This window comes from Haliotis rubra, unplaced genomic scaffold, assembly GCF_003918875.1.
Source record: "Haliotis rubra isolate DU_JTF1 unplaced genomic scaffold, ASM391887v1 Scf287, whole genome shotgun sequence".
Classification (NCBI taxonomy): domain Eukaryota; kingdom Metazoa; phylum Mollusca; class Gastropoda; order Lepetellida; family Haliotidae; genus Haliotis; species Haliotis rubra.
This window is the reverse complement of record NW_025766954.1, coordinates 225486-251230: the sequence shown is the minus strand read 5'-3', so window position 1 is coordinate 251230 and position 25745 is coordinate 225486. Positions and strand designations below refer to the sequence as shown.

Sequence of the window (25745 nt, the reverse complement as noted above, 5' to 3'; positions counted from 1 at the left end):
AGCGAGCTTTTCTACCCGATCACCCCTTACGACAAGCATGGGAATCTGAAGACCAGTTCTAACCCGGATCTTCACGGTTTACCAACAATACGTAGTGGCATGTGGTCCCATGTATAGTGTGGTCATTAATCAGGCCAAGGAGCAGGATAACGTCATCATACAGCTGGGGCGGTGGGTTAGCCTAGTGGGTAAAGCGTCCACTCGTCACGCTAAAGACTCGGGTTCGATTCCCCACATGAGTACAATGTGTGAAGCCCATTTCTGGTGTCCTCCACAGTGATATTGAGGTGGTTTGTGGTCCTGTCGTAACAAATCTGTTGAAGTTAAGCAACATTTGGCGCGGAGAGTCCTTGGATGGGTGACCGTGTTTGGCAGCTTGACTCCTGAGAGTTTCTAGGACTTCAGTCCTGCCCCACAACGAAGCACATGTGATACATGTGGTCTCACCTCTGTTCGCCAGCAGAAAATGGGCACCAAGCGGGATATGACATGTGACTATTAACCTTCTAGCGCTTCACAGGCAGCTCCCGGGTTTCCGGGGTGATAATAATCTGATTATGCGCTTTGAGCAGGATATGAAGCCTGGAAAGGCGTGTAATAAATATTCAGCATTGACATTGCTAAAATTAAACCTCATCAAGCAGCTGCTCAGCTGGTGCCTTTTATTATTCAGCAACTTAACATTTTCAGTTTTGGGGCTTTAAACTTAACAGCGAGTGAGTTGGGTTTAACACCGCTTGTAACTATGTCGGCGCAAACGCAAGCTTCAGAGACCTGTTAAAATAAAGGTTATTAGTTCCTGAATAGTACAGTCTAAGGAGCGTGGGACAACATTAAGGAGATGGGCATAGGGGAGGTGCAGGGGTAGGTAGGTGATAAGGTTGGGTAGGTAGGAGCAAATATTGACTAGCAGGGAGGTGTAAGGATGGAGGTTGAGTAGGGAGGACGGAGGGAATAGAAAGGGAGTGAAGATTGGACGATAAATAGGAAGGACAGAGGGGATACATGAATTATAGAGTGAAAGATGGGGGCAAATAGGATGGCCAAAAGGATGGTGGTAAAGTTGGGGGGGGGGGCGGACGGGGGATGTAGGCTGATCAGGGTAGATGGATATGACAGGATGTACGAAAGTAGGGAGGATGGACATGGAGGAGCAGTATGGAGGGATGTAGGGAGTATGGAAGGGATGTAGGGAGGATGGAGGGGAGGAAGGGACAGTGGTAGAGTGTAGGGAGGATGGAGAGAGGTAGAGAGGGGAGGTAGGGCGAGATAGAGAGAAGATGGAAGAGTGTTGGGAGGATGGAGGGGTAGTATGGAGGATGGAGGGAGGGTGGAAGAGTGTAGGGAGGATGGAAGGGTGGTATGGAGGATGGAGGGAAGGGGAGGGTGGAAGAGTGTAGGGAGGATGGAAGGGTGTAGTGAGGAGGATGGAGGAAGGAAGGGGATGGATGGAGGTAGAGAGGATGGAATGGTGTAGGGAGCAGGGCCCCGTTCCACAAAGCGATCGTAGCGCTAAGATGATCGTAACTCCCATACTTTAACATAGACTTACGACTGTCGTAGCGCTATGATCGCTTTGAGGAACGGGGCCCAGGAGAGGTGGGCGAATGGAGGGGAGGAAGGAGAGGGGATGGTGGGAGGAAGAGAGGATGGAATGGTGTAGGGAGGATGGAAGAGTGTAGTGAGGATGGAGGGAATGTAGGGAGGATGGACAGGACGTAGAGGATGGAAAGGTGTAGGAAGGATGGAGGGGAGGTAGGGAGGTGGTGAGGATGGCAGGATGGAGGTGTAGTATGGAAGGGATGTAGGAAGGATGGAGGGAAGGTAGGGGTTACACACCACCAAATGTTTTCCCATAGACTTCTATAGTAACCTTATATATATTTTTTTAAATATCCAGGCAAGCTATTATCGAAACTTCTTAAGTCCTACGAACTTCTTAAGCCCATTCTTAACACATTGGCTACGATCACAATTAAGAATTCTTAGGGCTACGAACGTTTCGAGAATAAGGGCCATGGCTATCAACTGCCATTCCATGTACACATGGGTACACTCTGGCCTTTAAACTACCATAAAACAAAATATCAGGCCAACTTGTCCGGCTCGTTTTGCGAGCACAGGAAGCGGAACACATCAACCCCAGTTCCGCACCAAATGTCACCTACTGGAAAATATCTGTACACACAATAAGCATAAGTGATGGTGATAAAAATGATAGCACTAAATACTTAAAATTGTGGTCAGTTTTAATTACTGGTTGAATGTGCTTTTAAAAAACATAAACATCTTACACTATTTCATTCAATCACAGCTGTCACATGTCTCTGTCTCTCTTCACTTGTTTACATACGGCTCTCGCTCAGGGAGCATGTGATACTGATTTAGTGTAGTGGAACCTAGGGAGGTGGTGAGGATGGCATTTGGTAACATATCTAACAATGTATATTTTAAAATGCCCTACAATTTAAAGAGTATATAACGACGATAACAAGAAGGAACAAAATTGAGTTCGCATTAACTCAACGCAAAAACTGCAACAGTGCCTTTGTTATTCCCTGTAATAGACTATAGGCTCGTAAGACGCTGTGAAACGTTTAGTCAGATGAACAACACGTACCAGTTAAGGACATTTTCCTCAAACACATATTCAATCGCGTGATTCTGTAAATTTACATGTAATGAGTGTTTCTGTTTCTTCAATCAGAGATGCACTACGCCGCTATATATATTTGATGGTACGGAGAATTGTATGGATATTTGCCCATTTCCTCAGTCACTTACTCACAGATGTCCTCACCCAATGTACTGTTTTGTTTCAGATTTGTCTTCTCTATCCGAGAATATTACGCCTGTAATTTGCCAACAACCTAATTAATCTAGTAAATCTATTCGTTTCATACATACCCGAATACAACATTCTCGAAAGACACTCGTTATGTGGTCTCTCGTTATCCTATTGTTGCAATGATACATGTTAGCAATTAAAAAAGGGTAACGGTGATTCATATAATCTGGTGTATATGCAGCGTTCGAAATTAACGTCGGTCCACTTAACCCACAACGTTTGTTTTCTGCAGGTCCTTAAGGCCGACAGCGTTTTCATTCCCAATAACTAAGAGTATTATTTCTATATCAAAATATAGGGCCTACAAATTCTGATCAGGACCCACAACTTTGTATTGTTTTGGGTCCTTAGCGCCTGCAGCTTTTCAGGGTTAAGGGCAAACATTGGGTTGTGTATACATCATGTTATCGAAAATAACACCACAATAATTGATCATTCACCTGATCAATATTTTAAGACAATTTCGTTGACAAAACGCAAACCAGTCATGGGAGACACAGCGATGCGCTCTGAAAGACGGGTTCTGAAACAGCTCAATAAACAATGTCTTCGTCGAGTGTTACCTCCATTTCGTTGATACAGGCGAGGTTGCGACGGCACATTGGACACACAAGAAACTGCCTTGTTGTTAGAAAATTATTCACCAGATTGACCAACCGGGCTAGCGTTACTGGCTGGTTCTAGTCCAGTCGACGCTGGTCTCGGCCATGGCAGAACGGTAGTATTAGGCAGACTCAAAAGTCTGCGGCAAAAACGTGCGAAATATGGGTAGGTAATCTCCTAATGCAACGTGACTATACGTCCCTGCATTTACATCCAAGGTAGAACTTGAACTCGAACTGTGTTGCCCCAGTAGCGTACGCCATTCAAATTTCCATTAACGATGATGAGTTGCGATCCTCCATGAGCTGTGATGCTTTCACCCCGGAACTAAAGTTGAAAACGCTCTCCTCAACGCCTGTAGACCCTTGCAAGCACATTAGACCTTTAAGATGAAAACTCGACTCACCTATGAAAGGTGTAAGATGGTTGTTATTCAACTCTGGATTTTCTTTTGTATGTATATCTCATGATGTGGGCATCTGAATCTGTTTTTAATGTTCAAAGGAAAAGAAGACTTACTAAGTGAGTGAGTGAGTTTAGTTTTACGCCGCTTTTAGCAATAATCCAGCGGGGGACACAAGGAACGGGCTTCACACATTGTGCCCATGTCGGGAATCGAACCGGGTCTTCCGCGTGACGAGCGAACGCTTTAGCCACAAGGCTACACCATCGCCCCGAAGACTTATTGATATGTATCAACGAGAATGGCATAACTCTATATCCACTTCAAAATAGTTATTTCATTATTCTAATGTTAAGTCGCTGCTTGAACCAGAGATGTGTATTTTACAACTTAATGACAAAATCTTAATCAAATCCTTTTGTAAATTAAGAATATCAGTACAAGTTAATGATCTACGTAAGGAGACGAGAGAAGCTCAAGAAAATGACATGTATATCTATGTCCACATTGAACATGAACTGAAGACGAAAATCATGTGTTGTTAACATGGAGTAAATATTCACAATTAAGAATTTTTTATTTACCATGGCTGTCAGACGGAGACGTCAATGCCAAACGATGTTTAACCTATTGAATTCAAGAAATATTATTATTATGAGAACTGTAGCTAAGTTTTTGAAAAGTGTGTTAAATATGAAACTAGTGATATGTTATATTGTATGTCACATGAACTAAAAATATATTTATGTCTATAAATACTGTACTATGGGCCACGAGGCCCCATTAACCGAAAATACAGAATCTGAACTTTAATAAAATTAGAAGGGTTGGTCGGGCGATGAGAAACACAAAAAATACAAATGCTGCCCTCACAGCAAGTAAGATATGCCGGTTCGACGACGTGGAAGCAAAAGTGGGGCATATCGCTAAACGTGGGGGCTGAATATTGTGCTTCTTCAACTAGTTGACTACGGTTCTGCTATAGCTTGGTCTTAACCCAGGATATGCGTGAGCTGTTAATGTAGCAGTTTGGTATCGATTCCTTAAATGCACCAAATATGGTTCTCTTGCTGACTTGAGGTCAGACGTGGACGACAAGACTGTAGCAGACAATGGCTGTTGCCCTGCTGTAAATAATGTCTTCAAAGAGATGATATTGGGTCTAAGTTTGATTAAACTTCGTGGTAATGGACAAGATTTTTATGTTAATTCGTATACATACTAAAAAACTATGAAACTGCGTTTTGTAGTTCCTCTGTGACTGAACAAGAAGATGAATTCCATATTACATTAGTATGTCCTCTTTACAATGTGCTTGGTGTTACATGTTTACCTGAATACTGTCGTGATTACCCTCATGTTCAAATGTTTATTGAATTGATGAGAACAAGTGATAAGAATAGACTCTTAAGACTCTGTATCTTTCTTTAAAAGGTGTTTGTACTTCAATCGAAACAAAAAAAAATCTCTGTAAACACTTAATCATATCTATTGATGTAATAAGATCTATATTCTCAGTGTGGCGCATATGCCTGTTTTTGTGTAATTGTTTTACACATGTTGTACTGTTGGCCTCCTGGTCATCAATACGTAATAATATTGGGTCTAAAACATTACAAAGTCTGCCCACTTGATTTTCCGCTTTTTCTCTTTTAAGCTTAACCGCGGCGCAGATACTTGTCTTTCAACAAACCATGACACTGGGTATAAAGCGTTATTATGGTAAAACCAAAGTGTGGTGTATGAAAACGTGTGTAAGTAGCATGCAAACATCCAAATTATACCAGGTGCAATGAAACGAGCAGGCAAATTGTGAATCGCTAAATTAAAGACGAAGGAAATTAATTGCGTTTGTATTCTTTATTCACCTTTTAAAGGAGCACATTTTCTTGATGCTTTTTCCGTAAGTATATTTTTCCAATATAATGTCATACCTCGACTCATTCGCCTCAAATAATGAGTTGACAGTACTCTTGTATTGTTCAGATGTTTCCCATAACTGTTCCTCTACATTAACTTGACTACACAATTGAAGTAGGTTAAAATACAACACAACTACGTTTTTGACTGCCAAGATATATTTTATTAGAAAGTAACATAAAATTATTATCAATTAAATTATAACCATATTCCATCGTTAACATATTATGTTATTGATCAAATACAAATGCATGTAATTAAGTTACACAGCCTCCAACCTCCCCTCACAGCCGATCTTACCACATAGTGCAGTGACATATTTCCATAAATGTTTCTTTACCTGCATGTGAAAATAATTTAACATCCCAAATCAATTACAGTAGAGTAGGGCAATAATGGTAGAATATAGTAGGTCAGTACATAATAGGTTAGAGTTGAACAGTCAAGAAGAGAGTAGAGTTGCCCAGTACAGAGCATGGTGGAGAATGTTTGGGTAAAACAATACAGAGAATACAGTTCGATGATATAGACGAGAGCAGGGTGCACAAAGACAATACACAACAGGGTAGAGTAGACACAGTCTAGTATAGGGGAGACTCTGGCAATACACAGAAAGATAAAGTACAACAGTATTCATAGTTGGGAAGTGCAGGGTGAGCTACCACAATGCTTAGTTGGGTAGAGTAGGACGGTACAGTACAGGATGGACAATGATAATGCAAAGTAGCGATGTAGAACAATATGTAGTAGGGTAAAGTATACAATTAATAAGGTAAAGCAGTTGAAAACTGAATAGGGTATAGTAGAAGAGTACAAAGTTGGCTAAAGGAAAACAGTAAAGAGTAGGGTAAAGCAGGACAGTACACGGCAGCGTAAGTCTGACAATACACATGAGAGTAGAGAGGAGAGTATAGGGCAGGTTGAAAATACAAACGTGAGTCGGACAGTACAACGTAGAGTAAAGCAGAACAATAGAGAGTGTGGTAGAATGGGACACGAGAGAGTAAAGTAGGTCAGTACAGAGTAGTAAACAGCAGGGCAGTACGGAAATTCCGTTGATTGAAAAAGTATAACGCATATAGTATAAGAAAATACTGAAAGTTTTCAAACTTTCAATAGAATTGGTAGCAGCCGATTAACAGGCTTGTACTGCAAATAAGGAATGATTAGACCAATATGACCATGCATTGGTACCATTACACTAACCCCTGCAACCTATACCTACCTGCCCCATGCACCTTACGGAGGTTAGAAGAAGTCCCTGGTGCGAGATGAGAGACTGGAGCTGTACTCAGCCAGGAGAGCTTCAAGGTCCTCCGGAGAGTCCTGGGGCTCCTCCAGTCTTGCCTGTTTCATAGCTTGGGGCACCTCGCTGCTGTGATCTGGGCACTTCCTCTTGCGTGAGGGCAGGGAGTCCTTGCTGGGCTCAGCAATGGCCTTCTTCTTTTTCCTTAAAATGAGTTTAGTAAGATACAGATATTCCACATCATATTCATCAGCAGAGTTGGGTTCAGCTCTGTCAACTGCCTTGTCTGGATTTAAAGTTACTGTTGCAGCACTGACATGACCTGACTTAGCACGCTCTGATTCTAAAACAACCTTGTCCTTTACATTCCTAACAGGAACAGCTAAGGCCTTGCTTCCTGTACTGGACAAGACACTATCAGCAGACAACAACTCTTCAGCAAAACTAAGCTTAGCTGAGGGCTTAATGATACCATGATCACCCAAGGGCTTAGTGATACGGTCCCCCAGGGTTCGGCTCTGGGGTTTGATGTGCTTAGCTCCCAGTGGCTGAGGCACAAAGTAGGGCTTGCTCTCAGGATGAGGCTTCCTCACTTTCTCCTTAGGAATGTGAGGCTTTGGCTCAGGTTTTGGCCTGAAAGTGCTGGGCTTGCGTTTGCACGGCTTCAGCTCAGGCTTTCGCTTTGATGGGATAGGGGTCTTGGGAATGTTTTGGGGGATGCTTGTAGTTGATACAACGGGAGTTCCACCATCGGCTACACTCTGGGTATGTGGTACTGGTCTGGGCAGGTCAAGTGAGGGCAGGGCACAGGAGAAAGCCTGATGTGTGATACAGTCAATGTATCATTTTCATATTTTGCCATTAAAAAAAAAATCATAATTGTATGTCTTATCATTTACATTATCAATGACTATAACCATATTATACCTCTGGTCTCAACAGCTGTAAGTCAAGCTCTGAACTGGGCAGGCTTACAGGCAGCTGGCAAACATGCATCATCTCTAGGTCCACTGCACGGGGGTAACTGGACTGCATAGGAAAGGGTGGTACCAGTCTCAACTTGCTTAACTCCAGACTGCAGCAGTCTTGGCTGTTGGTAACCAGAACCCAGGGGAAAGTTAGCGGGTATCCAGACAGTATTGCTATTTACCAGGCATCTGGTCCCATCTCTTACCACCACTGCTGGCAGCCCGGGTGGTAATCGGGTCACAGGAACTACAAACAAACAATTCAAGACATGATAGTATTGACAGATCCCGGAAGTCACCCTTTTTTCAGTACGGTAGTGTTTACTGGCGCTATGACAAGTAGGTTTTAGTCACACAAACATGGCGAATACTCGCATGATGGCCTATGATTAGTCTTGCGAGTTGTCTTGTGAAAGTTAGTGAAATGCTTTGCAGCTGTTCACGAAATTAGTAAAAAACGGTTTAGGTTTTAATGAAATGCAAGGTACTGTAATGATTAACATGAGTAACATCTGTCTGTAGTGATTACATGTATTTTGTGTGAATATTGTTTGAAAAATGAGGCTCCAACAACACTTCACGGGAGTAAATGTATCATTTTCTAGTATAATGTAATTTTTGGGGTATTTGATTAGGCTACAGTTAAAGAGGGTCGTGAATTTAGATGCCTTTAGATATTCAGCATATATATGGTAGCGTCCGCTTACTTCTAAAAACCTCAAAAACAGAAAACTATAGCTTATCCATATACAGTCAGGCAAATTTGATTGTGGTCAGTCTATTCAACGTAAATAGAACACCATTACAGATTAAAACATAATTTTGACATACCTCCTGTAGTGGGATTCATGATTTTCTTCACCTCTTCAACTCTTACAAACTCTCAAAGTCGTTAATTGTTCGCAAAAACTTGCAATATATTCCAGTGCAATCTGTCAAAATGGCTGACACACAGGAAGGAGGCAGGCGTTGTCATGACGCCACAGGTACCGATAACACTGCGCATGACAGACTTTCTTCATTTCTGACTTCCGTTGACGTTATTCCGATAACTTAAAGTGAAAACATGCTTTTCTACCGATGCATAAGTTCATCGCGAAGGTCAGGTCCAAGGGCTGCTACTCACGCGCAACAACTAATGGGAGTTACCCACCCTTGATAGGAATTTTATTGCTGCTTCCGTCACTTATTTCCCATCCTCATAATCATTTATCGACAGTATGTGCTCAAAGTTGTTGTTCAGGGGCGGATCAAGGATTTAGGAGAAGGGGAGGTGCATATAAATCCTAAGGTTAGGGGGAAGTGCTCCTCAGGGACCCCCCCCCCCCCCCCCCCTTCTGGATCCGCCCCTGTTGTTGATGTCATGGTTTATTGGAACTTTCTACGAGAAGGCTTTGAAAATTGAATTTGAAATATAGATATTGCGAATTAATTGAAAAATGTTTTAATACATGTAAGATGGTTTTACGTGTAAGATGTTATAGCAAAAGAGTATAATCTACGTCCGTGTTTGTTTACATTTAGACTAATTTTAATATGTCATCACGACAACTTTTAGACACTTTGAACTCCATCGTGTATATTAAACTTTTCGCCACCACCGTGAGAGGTGCTTATAATATGTAATATATAATATCTGGCCATGTGAACTGCCGGTTCAAACACTAAACCCCAGCCTTGGCGCAAGAGGAAGTGCCCAGATGACAGCAGCGAGGTGCCCCAGTCTGTGAAGCAGGCAAGACTGGAGGAGCCCCGGGACACTCTGGAGGACCTGGAAGCTCTCCTGGCTGAGTACAGCACCACTCTCTCATCTGGCACCAGGGACAACTTCTAAACAATGTAAGGTGCAGGGGACAGGTAGGTTGTGAAGTTAGTAATATTATTTAGGTTTTCTCATGCAAACTCATTTCTTTTTCAGAAACAGAAACACGCATGCCGTACACAGTAGCCATTGTCGGTCCGCAGAACACTGACTGACATCATTGTTATGGCGCTGAAGATTTTCATCCAAAACACAGCTTAACCTTTTAGCCTGCTGAATTAATTTCATCATAAGGCATTGTAAAGAGTGTGGTTCATTTCAAACAGTTGGTGTGTCATTATATAAGGGTCAACTGAACCAATATTTTGCACATTAATACTAGATAGAAAAATGAACATTATTATCCAAACATATACTGATGTTTTTAAACATACAGTGGTTAAGGCCAAAGCAAACATAAATAATGTAAATTTCCTGAATTTACCTGAATTACTTGATTGACAGTGGAATGTGTTCATATAAGGAACCAGTATGAATTGTTAAATTAGCACAAACCAATTTCATTATTCTTATCTTAGATATCTCATATTTAACTGGCTTTAAATTCGTATATTTGTATCGGCAAACATCAGCACAGCCACAAATTAAAAAACATTTCTGAAAAAAAGATAATTCAAAACGTTCGTCGTAAACAAAAGGTATTTTCGACGTCATCACATATTTTATTCAAATCACACTATTACGTTTATTCCAACGTGTCATGTCACGAAAATTGCAGAATATAAGTTTTATATTGCAAGTTTTATTTGGGGATGTCATTATGCTGCTCTGCTGTTGAATGGGTCGACAGCAGCATTGAGAGGATTAAACACAGAACGAGGCTTAAATCACCGTTTTCTTTCTAGAATTCCATAGTGGCGCGTTAGTTAGACAAAATGCTACTTTCGGTCTTCCAGTCATTGGTATAAATGACTCGACGACTATCTCTTATATGGCTGGTACAACACATACGATGTTTAACGGTATCTTTTTTTAACGATACGCCCCGGAATGTGATGTTTTTTAACTGAATACAGTGTACGTTATAATCATTACCTTTTGTCATATAGACATACTTTAAGAGGTGAATAAGCCTATGGTTTCGTCTAGTGTATATGTAACTATAGGTGTTTTGGCCGATAATTCATATATCTAAACGCCACTCCTTTAATTTATTTTAGAGATTCTTTGCATTCACACGTGAGGATATGTTGAAAACATATAACCGAAGCGGACATAAAATGTGCACTTGTGCACGGTTGGCCTTTAGTGAGTGAGTTTAGCTTTACGCCGCATTCAGCAATATTCCCGCTGTATGGCGGCGGTCTGTAAAAAATTGAGTCTGGACCAGACAATCCAGTGATCGATAACATGAGCATCGATCTACGCAGTACGCAACTGGGATACGATGACATGTGTCAACCAACTCAGCGAGCCTGACCACCCGATCTTTTCTCGTGGCGTCTGTCTAAGGTGGCCCTTGACAGTAGAGCAACTCTTAGCTCGTGAGTTCGAATCCGCTGATTACGTTTCTTGGTTCCGTCACCCCAAATCCACTTCGCAATATAGGTTTCCTTGAAGTATCGCATGCACGTCCTGCAAGATCTGCATCAATTATAGTTTCCCTGCTACATTTCTTAATGTCTTTATGGTATGTCTTAGGGACCGTTCATAAGTTATGGGTAGGGGTGGAGGGTTTGGGTGATGATGATTTTTATGGAGAAGCATGTACAATGTGAATGACCCCCCTAAATTTTATGTACAAAATAAGTGACCCCCTTGCATGTCATGTACAAAATCAATGACACCTCCCCTAATGTCTAAGCATAATTTTAAACATAATTTTATGCACAAAATTGCTGAAGCGGCTCCCCCCTGTACGTATGTATAAAATTTATGAAAAACCCACCCCCAAAACCACCCCCTAGCTCCCCAGAACAAAATGGTTGACCCCCTTAAAATCATCATCCAAACACACACACACACACACACTGGCCATAAATTATGAAACGGTCCCTTAGATACTTTTGAAGGCGGCGTTAAACCTCAGGCTGTGTATTGGCAAATAAATTGTATTGCCATATATTGCGATTCAGGTACCCGTATTGCGATATATTGGGAACTGAAGTGTTTGACAGTGAGTGACATGTGAGTTCATGTCAATCCTAGTTTCTACACTATAAGTCCCTAAACATATACTCTCCCAAAAAAGACTGACTGACTGACTGACTGAGTATGGTTTTACGCCGCTTTTAGCAATATTCCAGCAATATCACGGCATCATGAAAATAGCAATTTCATGTAGCAATGAATTAAAACGTGATTCATTTTACAAAAGGTTTTGCTCTGTTTATGAGTCCTATGGTGTTTATGTTTTGAAACATCACAACGAAACGCACCATTCGTAAAATACCCGTATTTAACAGCATGATTTTCAATTTCGGCGTGTTGTGTCACAGAATACACAATTCACATGCAATGCACGTGAAAGTTTGGGATCAGATAGTCTCAATGATGGGTATAAAAGGTTGATCGCTGTCTGTCGATTATTCACTGTATTTGGAATATTGTTGACGAACGCAAAATGCCACGTCCAAGTGAAGCCAACCGTCATATCGCCATTTGCTTGAAGCTGGCCAGTCTCAACATGCAGTTGCCCGACGCATGAATGTTCACCAAAGCACCATTTCACGGCTCTGGGAGAGATATCGCCGGCAGAATTCGGTAGCAGATGCCCCTCGTAGTGGGCGACCTCTAGCGATCACTGCGGCGCAAGATCGCTACATCCGGGTACATCACCTGCGTCATCGAACAGCTACGGCGACCAGTACCGCTCGACAAATACCCGGATTGAGGAGGCTTTCTGCACAGACCGTCAGGAACAGGTTGAGAGAGGCTGGTTTACGTGCCAGAAGACCTTATTTTGGCCCTGTGATTCGACAACAACATCGTCGACATCGAGTTCAATGGTGCACCAACGTTCAGGCCTGGAACCTACCGAATTGGCGTAGAATCTGGTTCAGTGATGAATCACGATTTCTATTCGAACGACGTGATGGAAGAATGCCGGTGTACAGACGTCGACGTGAACGTTTCGCCGACGCTTGCGTTCCCCAGGTGGACAGATTCGGCCGGGGTAGTGTTATGATGTGGGGAGCGATTACCTGCCGTAGGAGAAATGATTTGGTGATGATCCAGGACAACCTGACAGCTCAACGGTACTGTGACGAAATCCTACGCCAACATCTCCTACCAATCATTGATCGCCAGAGGAATGCCAGGCCCCACACAGCAAGTCACACTAGAGACTTCCTCCAGAACCACAACATCAATGTGCTCCCCTGGCCCTCAAGATCACCGAACTTAAACCCGATCGAACATCTGTGGGATGCCCTGGACAGACGGGTGCGACGCCGTAACCCTCAGCCCCAGACACTTCAGCAACTCGCACAGGCACTACAGGCAGAGTGGGCTGCGATTGGGCAACATGAGATTCTGAGACTTATTCGTTCGATGCCGAGGCGATGCCGTGCAGTTCTGGGATGCCCACGGTGGTCACACGAGGTATTGACTTCAGCGCCACCACACGTCTCCATGTGACATTCAAACTGACTTTCCTCGAGTTGATGCCAAAGACGGATAAGTCTGCATTCCCAGTGTGGAGTTTCCAAATAAACATAAAAATACAGTTGAAATTCCTATATGCGTTTCTTTTTTGGGAGAGTATATATCTGTTATGGTTCTGATAACAGCAATCTCAAGATTTCGTTGCATAGTCAGGGATTCTAGTTTCTCTTTTATACAATGTATAGTATTACACTCAATACAGCATGCCGTTCTGTCATTGAATAACGAAGGAAAACATTGGTTGTCAATGAAAGTCTGTGTAGATTTTAATTTAAACCATAAAGATAGTCACAAAACCTTCACATATGTGTTTTACCCAATATACCGGTTCTCAGAATTTATTTTTTTTAAAGTGTAATACGTATCGTTTGAAAAGCGTAGTGCGATATACCGATGTACCGGTAATACTGTGCAGCCCTAGTTAAACCAAATATTGGTGAGAGAAGCCTACGGAATTCAACGCTACAATACCTTTGTACTACTCCCGTTTCCGTATACATCAAAACATGTTGTGGTCATACCTAGAAAGCAAATGGATGGTTGTGGATTGAACACCATGAATACAATAAAGCATAACAAAACCAAAAAACAACAAGACATTCAAAGCGTTTTAACTCTTTTCTTAATATTCGTCTGTTTTTATTTATATTCCATATGAGAACAAAAGAATTATTTACCGTTATCCGCTGTACTTGATTCAGCTGACACTGACAACAAAGAACTCACAAATAATCATGTATCATAGCCATGTATCCCCAATTGGAATTAGGTTGAAGGAAAACAGGACACAAACACCAGATACGACAACTGTGAAAATGAGCAACACATTTTAACGAGCAAGATACTTTCCTATATATTTGTTTACGGCAACACGGTACAGCACATGGTATTCTGCAAATTAAGCGTTTGTGTTTTGGTGTTTGTCGTTATGTTGTTTGTTTGCTTGCTTCTTGCATGGTTTTTGTTGTTGTTGGTTTTGTTTGTTTGTTTGTTGTTGTTTAATTTTCTTGTTTGAGTTCTTGTTTTTTTTTTTTGTTTTGTGTTTTGTTGCTTTTATTTATTTATTTATTATTATTATTTTTTATTTTTTTTTTTTTTTTTTGTTGTTGTTTTGGGGGGTCTTTAAATCGCGTAGGCGGATCCAGAAGGGGGTGGAGGGGTGCGCATCCCCCCTTTTGTCATGAAAGTTTATCAAATGACCTTAGAAACTCTCGCGAACACTTCACTCTCAAAAACATGGACGAAAATGGGAAGTAGTATGTTCCCATTCGTATCTAAAAGAAAATGAAAGCTGGTTACATGCAAGTTATACCTGCATCATTGTTATATATTAGCAAGATACGATTTTGGAATTTTCACTTTTTGTATATATATCAATTTCTCTCTTATAAAAAGGAACATCGGAGCTATTTTTAGACTACCTGGTAGAATGCATATCCAAAGAAAAAAGTACATTTGGCTATGGAATCAATTTAGTATTACTTAAGATCACTAACAATATCCTGGGATTCTAAATATTGAGTGTCCATGATAATATCCAGACAACCAGGTTTCGCGTTATTTAATCAAATAATCTGTGTTATTGTCACAAGCGCATAAACAGAAACAATGGTGTAATTATTAGAATCACATGCAAAATTTGCCCAAAGAATCCTTCAACGCACTGAGGTAAGGAATTTTTACCAAGAGCCCAAGAACGAAATTCTGACACTGTCGCTGTGTGGCATGCCCTGGGGTGGAGCAGGTAAAAGGGAGATCACTCTAATATCCATTCCCACCTAATCTGTTTGGTTTCGGAGACAAGTGCCCTCTGTTGGCAGAAAGGAATGTAAGCTTACTAAGTTAAGCTTATTTGACCTAGTTATAATGGTAAACAAATCGCTTGCTTCCTTGGTGCCAATGCAGTCTGGTGTTATTGTTTGACACTTGACCTACAGGTACCAACTTGCCCGTTTTGTTTGCATAATATCTTCGAGTATTCACTGCTGACGTATAAAATATGGGTAAGTACGGTAGCCACACCTCAAGCACACCAAACACGACCCCACAGGCGATATGGAACTAATGCATACACAAGTAAACATGCACATTCAGATAATCCTTGGCTGCGTCCTACACAATGCATATTTACTGCTGATTATTTGATTATCAAGGGCTAATGACAGTAATATCGTATCTAGGACGAAGGTTATATAACATACACACCATTGCCCCACGCGTCTATAAGGAAGAATGAGATTCAACTCGTGACTAAATACACAGTATACAAGCATACCGGCTATGCTAGATAGATACTGCAAATTATATCAAACAGTCCATTTATTTTCCATAATTTTCATATACAAATATTTTTACACCTTGCACAGATGATAATGAGCAAAACGATTCATCAAAGCATTATGTATTTTTTTATGTCCAATATTCATGTGATGTGTCACAATATTTGACATTAGGCCTGGTTACACAGATAAACACATTCTGTGTGTTGCATGTTCGTGTAATATAATAAGTTGTTTAATTAGTTAACTAGTGAGACATGCAGCCATCTACTGAGTACCCTCTCACCTACTCTGTTTCTTTTAGGCTGTGAGGCAGTGTTACTACTAGACTGTGAAGCAGTGTGATGCTGTGATTAAGAAAGCTATTGCTGATTTGTTTAGGACAGGTAACTCTGACACTCAATTCTGATGGGTCCTGAGTTATAAGAGCCGGGTACATACATAACTACCCAAACCCCTGGTTATTCAAATGATATGTAACAATAACAACAAAAGCTTTGCCCAGTGGGGTAGCGGCTACAATATTTGATGAGAGATGTGGTTATTGTTAGTTGAAAACCTTTCCCCAGACTCCATTGCTATGCTGCATGTTCCTGAAGTTTGCATTTCTTCTAAAGTATGCACGCTTAATCCTTCTGAATTATCTGTGTTTGAATAAACATAAAAATTCTGTCTACTTCCCCATATGCAGGATCATTATTTTATGTCTTATAAATGACCCAAACTAGTTTTTATAAGGATTTTGGCTAAACTATTTCCAGTTCAGTATTTGTAGCTAACTTTTGAGCTTTACAGCTAGTATCCTGGTAGGCTTCGTAATAGAGGTTCATGTACTCAAGTAATAAGAGACAATCATCCTAGCCCTAAACTGTTCACAGTACTGGCAGAGTATCTGCCATGTTAATTTGTTTCATTCCTATAGTTTGGTATCTTTAGTGTTTGTAAGCCATTTGTGTATGACAGTATGTTGCAATGTATCACAATACCCAGATCAATTGTCACAATATTTGTGATACAATTTTAAGTATCAGTGTAATTATCCATTGTTTGAATAATTATCCTGATACATGATACAGACATAAATCAACACACATCAGCGATCAAGTTTCTGCTATGCTTATGTAAGTGTTGTTTCAGTATAAGTGAAATATATAACATGACAGAAGCATGGTCATTGTGCACTGTGGATGTCCTGTGTAATCGAATGTGAAACAGATGTTTTTTAGCTCAAATTGGAGATAATAAATCTGTTCGTACTTTTAACAGCTGCTAAGGACTTGAAAGAATGACTGAGCTGAGACCTGACAGATGATGTTTTCACCAAACATTGCACATTCTGACCCACCCTTGTACACATTCTGTTAGTAAGAAGCTATGAGAAAATTATGAAGAATGGACCGAACAGGCATAAATCTTAAATGCCTCTCTGTAAGGGTAAATGGGGTAGCCTAGTGGTTAGAGCATTCGGTTGTCACCCCGAAGACCCGGGTTCAATTCCGTAGAATGTGTGAAGCCCATTTCTGGTGTCCCCCACCGTGATATTGCTGGAATATTGCTAAAAGCGGCGTAACACTGAACTCACTCACTCTCTGTAAGATTACAACTTGCTTAGAGATAAAGCCAGGATAACAAGCTTGATTAGAGATAAAGCCAGGATAACAAGCTTGATAAGAGATAAAGCCAGGATAACAAGCTTGATTAGAGATAAAGCCAGGATAACAAGCTTGATTAGAGATAAAGCCAGGATAACAAGCTTGATTAGAGATAAAGCCAGGATAACAAGCTTGATTAGAGATAAAGCCAGGATAACAAGCTAGATTAGAGATAAAGCCAGGATAACAAGCTTGATTAGAGATAAAGCCAGGATAACAAGCTTGATTAGAGATAAAGCCAGGATAACAAGCTTGATTAGAGATAAAGCCAGGACAACAAGCTTGATTAGAGATAAAGCCAGGATAACAAGCTTGCTAAAGCCAGGATAACAAGCTTGATTAGAGATAAAGCCAGGATAACAAGCTTGATTAGAGATAAAGCCAGGATAACAAGCTTGATTAGAGATAAAGCCATAATAACAAAGCTTAACAAGCTTGATTAGAGATAAAGCCAGGATAACAAGCTTGATTAGAGATAAAGCCAGGATAACAAGCTTGATTAGAGATAAAGCCAGGATAACAAGCTTGATTAGAGATAAAGCCAGGATAACAAGCTTGATTAGAGATAAAGCCAGGATAACAAGCTTGATTAGAGATAAAGCCAGGATAACAAGCTTGATTAGAGATAAAGCCAGGATAACAAGCTTGATAAGAGATAAAGCCAGGATAACAAGCTTGATTAGAGATAAAGCCAGGATAACAAGCTTGATTCATCATGATTTGTTACTAAGCATGGTTTGTAATTTGTTCTTCCCTGTATCATGTTTACAGAGGAACTGAAAAGGTGTTAGTTTATGTACCTGGACCGCCTCCGTGGTGTAGTGGTTAGAGCGTCCGCCCGGAGAGCGGAAGGTTGCGGGTTCGATCCCCGACCGCGTCATACCAAAAGACGTTAAATTATGGTACTTGTTGGTCCATGCCTGGCGCTCGGCATCTATGGGTACAACAAGGACTGGTCGGCTCGGAGTCAGTATAATGTGTCTGAGTGGGGTATTCATGCTTCATTGCGGCATGGTTTCTCAGTGGGCTAGCACTATAAGCCCAATTTCACCTCACCTGTGACACTAGTTCCTTATGTTTAGGCAACTTTTGACATGACCTCGAGCAAACACCTGAAGGAATGATATGTTGTCAGTGTGTTTCATTGTGTGCTCTTCCTCAAACCTGTAGAAACATTAGGTGATTTGTTGAATTCATTCAATCTTTGGCTCCTTTGATAACCATTTTATCCAGGAGAGCTAACCATTTTGCTGTGCACAGTTGTGTCCCTTTGTTGTATGTGGATCAGCAGGTCATAGGCTTGTAGACAGAGAGTTTTCATTAGTTCAGGCCACTATTACATGTGTGCAAATACTTCAGAACATGTCGGCAATATCTGAAAAGTAAATATAGTATTATAGGAGTAGTTAATATTCATCACTTTACATTAATAAATTTTAATACATTTATGTTTTCGGTGGACATTGTTCCTACAAATGTATTCATGGATTGGCTTGTATCCTAGATTATGATTCTCAGATAGTCAGCACAATACCTGCACTTGTAGGTTTCATCAAAGTAGTAAACATCTACCTATTGCACCATGTTGAGTTTTCTTCTGAAATCTCAAACGGAGTGATAAACAAATTTTGTCCATATAAGCATACAATAATTTTATTCGTTAAAGTGATAATGATTCTAGATTATATAAATATAAAGAACAAGTTGTCCAAAGGAAAGACTCACTCACTCACTATTGAGATGCTGACTTTGCCAATCATGTGTATCTTGTCCCCCTGGCATGGATTGATGCTCATTCTATCTGTCACTGGTTTACCTGGTGGGGAAACTATTTACATACCAAGGTGATAATGCTGTATAAGTGCTAATCGGGCAATAAACTCTGTTTATCCATTCACTAATAAAGTGACATTGATTCACTTGTGACTTGTCATTTCATACCTTCGTTCAAGATAATGTCCACTTGTGCACACTATTATTTACAACACACCTCAAGGACCCCTTCCTTCCACAATAATATTACATTACCGGTGACAGAATCAACAATCTACTTACCTCATTTCCGATCTAAACATCATTTGAAATCCAGACATATGTTAGAAGCAAACAACATGTAATAGGTGATGGATTCAAAAATCCTGAACTGGTGTGTGAGCACCTTGTCTGAGAGTCGGCCGCCTTGTGTGGCTGTTTAAACACAGACTGAGCTGGGCCATGTGACTATATGACATTCTCCTTCTTGAAAGTCAGGTCAATAGGAATTTGGCTCTGCTTATGTTTGGACACATTTGTTGAGGCTCTGTACGTGTGTGCCACAGAGCTACATAAATATGTGTGTTTAAAACTGATGAAGCATCATTAACCAATTAACATTTAGTAGTGTACACATGCTTTAAAAATGAAAAAGAAATTACTAAAGCATACCGTAAATTATTAATTTTTTTACCAAGAGTGTGACCACTTGATCTTCCATTCCTGTATTTCTTAACTTAAGTTTATTTCCTGAATGAATATTGGCACGCTGTATTTTGTTGTGGTTAAAGCACTACATCTTGCACTTTCAATAAAATTAACCTATAACTCTTGGCTATAAGTAGTCGCAACATAATTTATTGTCATACTTACTTTGACCTTTTACTATTTTACTTCACATTTCTTGTCCCAACAAATAAAACTGATATCAAACCTTTATTATGTCTGAATTATGACCGAATTATGACCATATTTTCTTATAGCACAGGTAAAGAGGAATAGTTAGATGTAAAAATATGTACACCAGCAAGGTTTACGTGCACTTGCCTGACCCGTGATCAGGGGATTATTTATGATATCTGAGAGAGTTAGCACCTCCTCGCTACCCTGGGTCTGTTGGTAACATGTTGACAAGGCTAGACGAATATCAAGGTTTCATGGCACACGCTTAATTTATCTCACATCATTTTCCCTACTGCCCAGCCCTTACTGTAATGCTGAAGCCCTAAATGAAGGAAGTTTTGATTTCCTTAGGTTCAGGACCCATCTCACTGGGGCAGCTTTTCAATTTAAAAGGAATTATTTGTTTCTATTAAAATTATATGTTTTCAGACACTAAGTGTTAGTCCAGGCACAAGCTCATAAATTTGTTTTGGGTGCTTTTTATATGGCAGAAATAATGTCGATTCAACATTGAATTTAAACTCACTCACTTTTGGAGTTTAGGATCTACAAACTGAAGTTATCCCAAAAGTTAAATTAAATAAATTCATTCGAAACAACATTTTTATGTTAAAATTAGGAAATGAAAAGCCTGAAAAGAATTAAAACAATCCTGGAATAGATGTGGATTTTTTTAAGTGTGCCATAGGGCTCCAGACATAGTATAAGTGTGTCTTTGTGAAAAAGTGTGCCCATACAGTTTGATATGCAGTTATACTTTAAACATCACAGCAATTATGTCATTTCAATTAATTGTTAATAAATCAGTAAAGATAGTGTAGACCAGTAAACTAGTCTGTCTTGCACTCACGAAACCACTAGTGATGTTCCGATGATTGAAAATAAACGGAAATCGATCGAAAGAAGGATTAAAAATGATTATCGATTGTGAAAAACATATTTGCGATTAATCGGAATTTTGTTGTTTTTGTATAACACCCTTGAATGAAGTAAACTATCCTTCAAATTTGACGAATATTCACGAACAAACATGCGCTCAGCAGTGTAAGCTATGCACATTGTAAGTTTTTAACCACTTTTATTGTTTAATTACAATTCCAGTGTCTTTCTTGCATGCGTGCATTTCATTGCAAGACAGCATTAGTTATAAAAAAACACATTAATTGGAAAAAAAACTTGGGAAAACCCTTAAAATTGGTGATTACATTTAAACTGTATATATTTCGATTGTAATCGATAATCGTTCACCACAATCCTCCGATAATCGATAGTGGATTTGGTTTCCGAATCCCAACACTATAAACCACATTATTTTCCCTTCATACCATTCCATGCTGCAATGAAGCAAGTCTAGATTTCCTCAAGTTGTGAATCTCCCATCTCATTGGGGCTCCTTTTCAATGTAAATGGGATTATTATACCCATAAACTAACCCACCAGGAATGTTATCATTAAAAACGGCATTTCCTACCACGCCCATGATAAGCTGTCAGATTAAGAGTGAGACAGATCAACAGTGTGACTGGGTGCAAAATTAGCTTTGGAGTAATTTGAGTTTGTCAAATTTCTTTCATTTTCAGTTAAATGAATCATGGTGTGTATCATTTTTATAATATTAGTCGTGTTGTCAGTGCGGTGGGCTAGCCTAGTGGTTGAAGTGTTCGCTTGTCAAGCCGAAGACCAGAGGGTGATTTCCCACGTAGTCAGGGGTGGAAATAACCCATTGCCCGACGCCCCAGTCCAGTGTTTTTTTCTGTCGGGCTAGCAAATTTGTATGTCACGTTGTGCCGGTATCCAGTTGACTTTCCAATGTTAGTTATGTTGTTTATTTAAAAACTCAACAAGAAAATCAGCCAGTATAGTGGAAAAATTATCAGGGCAAGTGATTTTACATGTGCCACTGTACCGGAGTACATTAGCAATTATAAAGTTATTTCCACCCCTGATAGTTACAGTTTATGAAGCCCATTTCTGGTGTCCCTCGCCATGATATTACTGGAATATTGCTAAAAATGGCATAAAACCATTCTCACTCACTTGTTATTCTACTTCTGCCTACCACTAAGCATTGAAGAGGGAACTTATGGGAGATTTAGAGTTTTGGCAATTTTCTGTTTTGTTTTCAATGGCATTTATTATTTTCAACATGTATTCAGTTACAATGATTTTGAATTTGGTGAGATAAAATTGAAAATGTATTATATTGTACACTCCCCAGAGAGTTAAGAACATTATGGAAAATCACTGATCATTTTCCTTTTAATGTATATTTTGTTGCTGAGTAGAGTAGATTGAGTAGATTTTAAGCATGGAAACAGAGCAATATAAATATGCATTACTTTGAAGGCATGCATTCTGAGATGGATAAAAAACCACCAGAATTAAGTTTATAAACATGATGAAGTTGTTACCTTAAAGTGTTTCTAAATTTATTTGATTATGTCCCCAGTCACCCCCCTGTCCTGACCCTCCCAAATACACATCCAATCATTCTGTCACATCATCTGTGGACCGAGGGATCTCGGGACATGTCAAACCCCTCATAGTTTGCTTTAGATCCAAGGGAGGGAGTCAAAATCCCTTCAGTTTCAGACAACCATGTCAACACAACACACTGACGGTGTTCGGCTTCGTGACACAAGTCAAGGAAATAAGTCTGACAACGGAATCGATAATCCTGTTTATTATGATGATGATGGTTCTAGTTCTGCTGTAATTGACGTGGTTTGTTTGAATTCTTCACCACCTGCTGGAGTTGCTGCAAGTCAAAATACTGAACCGTTAGGGGATAATTCTGGGATTGTACTTAGCCAAGAAACAGCTGCGGGAGTTGTAAGGAGGCAGAGCTTGGATACTTCAGACGAAGATGGAGATTTGTGTTGTCGAAATGTCAAAAAGCATACATGTGAGTTATGAAGTTTGTTCATTGAGGAATTAAATAGATTGACTAATATATCAGCATGATGAATTTAAGTTATTTCAACTGTCATACGATAATGTTTTCCACATATATAACAAAGTTTTGTTAACTGAGGCCTCGGCACCAAAATATACTCCTCATTAAAGTGGTGCATCAGGTATCTTTTTTTAGAGTGGGTGTTCAAGGTAGCAGTGATCCAATTCAATATCCTAAAATGGAAAGGATGACAAAAAGTTTTCAGTTTTACTTTTATTGCCTGCTATATAGTTGTATCTTTGGCCTGGAGTAAATGCAAAGACTCAACAACAAAAAAGTAGCCTTAACTTATTGTAAGCCAACTCAAACCCGTAATAAGTCAACTATAATAAAATAATAATATTATATCTTGGACATCAATGTACAACTTCTAAATGCCACTGAAAGACACAATATTATATTTGTTCAACAAAGTTCATAAAGCCAAATTCATGCCTTGTAAAGTTATAATATGTAGCCACAAAAAGGGTTTTCTTTTTTACCTGTAAACAGAACCAGTGCAAGTTAGAATCGCAAGTAAAAATGTGGTGGAAGTGGATTAGAGGAAATTAACAAAATTACATACCGGTATGAACTTAATAGTGACATATGTTTTCACATGGATTGTTGGGGTCAAGATCATGGAACAGGTTGTTGTTTAGTATATCTCATCCTCCTCAATGCAGGTTGTTATGTTTTTGATGATGTGTATCCTGGATCCATTCAATTGTTTTGAAAGTGATGTCAGTGTCTCTGTCTCTTTCATCTCCTACCTAGCACAGTGTGTCCATCTGTCATGATTTTTGAACCAGCAATAATATGCTTAACATGTTTAATGTGATGCCCATTTGAATATGAACTTGTTTCAACAAATCCTTCACAATAGTTTTCAAAGCGTTTTCTTGCATTTTTATATGTTGTTTTATTGATAATATTGATATGGACAAGAGGCAGGCATTGTAATTATTATTGTCAGATATATGTTGTCAGAGCAAAACTAATTTCTTGGGGAGGGGTAGTCCTTATTTGTTTGTGAAAATAATGTAGATTAGTATAAAATGGTTTACTTTTAGTTATACTACCAGCAGTAACTGTCAAGGGTCAATGAATCGTACTTTAGCTTGCTTATCATGGTCAAGTGGTGATAGCTGGATCAAGTTGTTTGTGCCCAGCTAACAATTTCACAACGTTGTTAAAACATTTGTCATTATTCTGTGGACTTTTATTTACGTTGCACAACTTTTGATGTGATATTAATGTTGTCATTAAGAATGGAAATTACGTTACTGTGACTACTGTGACTATAAAGTGTTAAAGTTACGTTAATGATAGGCTACAAAGTATGATATGATATGTTTCTACAAATATATGGTAACGAATATGAATATCTATTCATGAATACTTAATGTTTAATATCAAGAAATTAAAATATAAAACATGTAAATGCTTCCGTTGAAACATTTAAACGCTATCTTCTATAAAGCAAAAAAAGCAATACCTTGCAAACAATGCCGATTATAGCCGAATGACAGTACTGCAAGGGACTGTGGCAAAATAACACAAGTGGAAATATTTCATTTTGCATATCTCTCTAAGATACACATGAAGCTAGTAACATCCACTTGAAACTTTCTCTTAAAATATTCGTAATAATTCGATTCTAGTGACATCTAATAATAAATTGAATTCATGAAAGAATTCAATTCAATTCACCAAAAGCTATTTATATTTAAATGAAAATCTATTTCCTGTTTTTTACTTGGCTGGGCGTCCTCGTTGTCAACTGTTAACTCCGAAAGTATTTTCACACATTTCATGCTCATTGCAACAAGTGCAAGTTTACTCAGAGTGAACACAGCCTAACCTTCCTACTGTTTGAATTAATTCATTCTTATATGCACTTTAACACCTGTTGTTTTCTCGTTAGTAGCATTAACCTGTGCATCTTCATTGTGGATTGTGAAACAAATGTGTTTTCACTTGTTAACCTATAGTTGTCTTTTTGTTGTTTATCTCCTCTCAAGCTGCTTGTTTATTGACACAAGTCGGGGATAATGCTTGGAATTGACGCTGAACAAATAGTTTATTTGCTGGACAAGCCAGATCACATGTTGAAGCCGTCCTGTCTGATGTCTAAGGATGTTAAACACTTACGGCGTCACGGAAACAGTGTTTAACTAAAATAAAAACACAATACTACTGTAAAAAGGACATGGTTTCATGCTTAGCTCATTGTTCATGGGTTTAAAAGTACAAAAGGCGCTGATAGTTGTTAATGAAAATCCGTCGTTTTTAACGTGTTACTGTAAATCGGTTTAAGACCAGAGTAATGTAGAATACAATTAAGGCTTGTGTAGGGTACTAGACAGGTTAAATGTTTAACACAATTCTTTCTGTTATAGTCTCAATGCACATGTATATATATATGTGTCTCAGTTCATACTGAATCTGTATGGATGTTTTTCAGGTGATGTAAAACCTGTTCTGAACAGTTTTGTTTGTTATAAGATAAACACATCATGGGCTTTGTTAACACTGCAAGCCAGTAAATAGGGCCTTATGCAGGTGTAATATGTGATTGTTAACTGCTTTTAACTGAAATGGTCATGTTGCAGGTCAGGCTTCAGTGTTTGGAAAGTTTGTTCTGATATAGTAAGGCCTGTGTGTATATTTTTGTCAGAAAATTCACACTCTCATAAATAAGGGGAAACACTATATTGCTGCTTTGTTGAATAAAATATCTCTAAGTATGCTAGGTATAGAGATCCCAGATTGCTTTCCTCACTACTTATTCATTGGTTAATAAAA

At 39.4% G+C, this 25745-nt stretch overlaps 1 protein-coding gene across 1 annotated transcript in view; it reads left to right on the top strand.

Annotated features, from left to right (window-relative positions):
• The first annotated feature begins 15202 nt into the window (after window positions 1-15202).
• The window catches only part of LOC124281638 (solute carrier family 40 member 1-like), a 35336-nt gene continuing 24793 nt past the window's right edge, over window positions 15203-25745 (top strand). Inside the window, exon 1 of the mRNA XM_046717571.1 lies at window positions 15203-15419. Coding sequence (XP_046573527.1) covers window positions 15416-15419 — 4 coding nt within the window. The 5' untranslated portion in view covers window positions 15203-15415. The remainder of the gene's footprint in view (window positions 15420-25745) is intronic.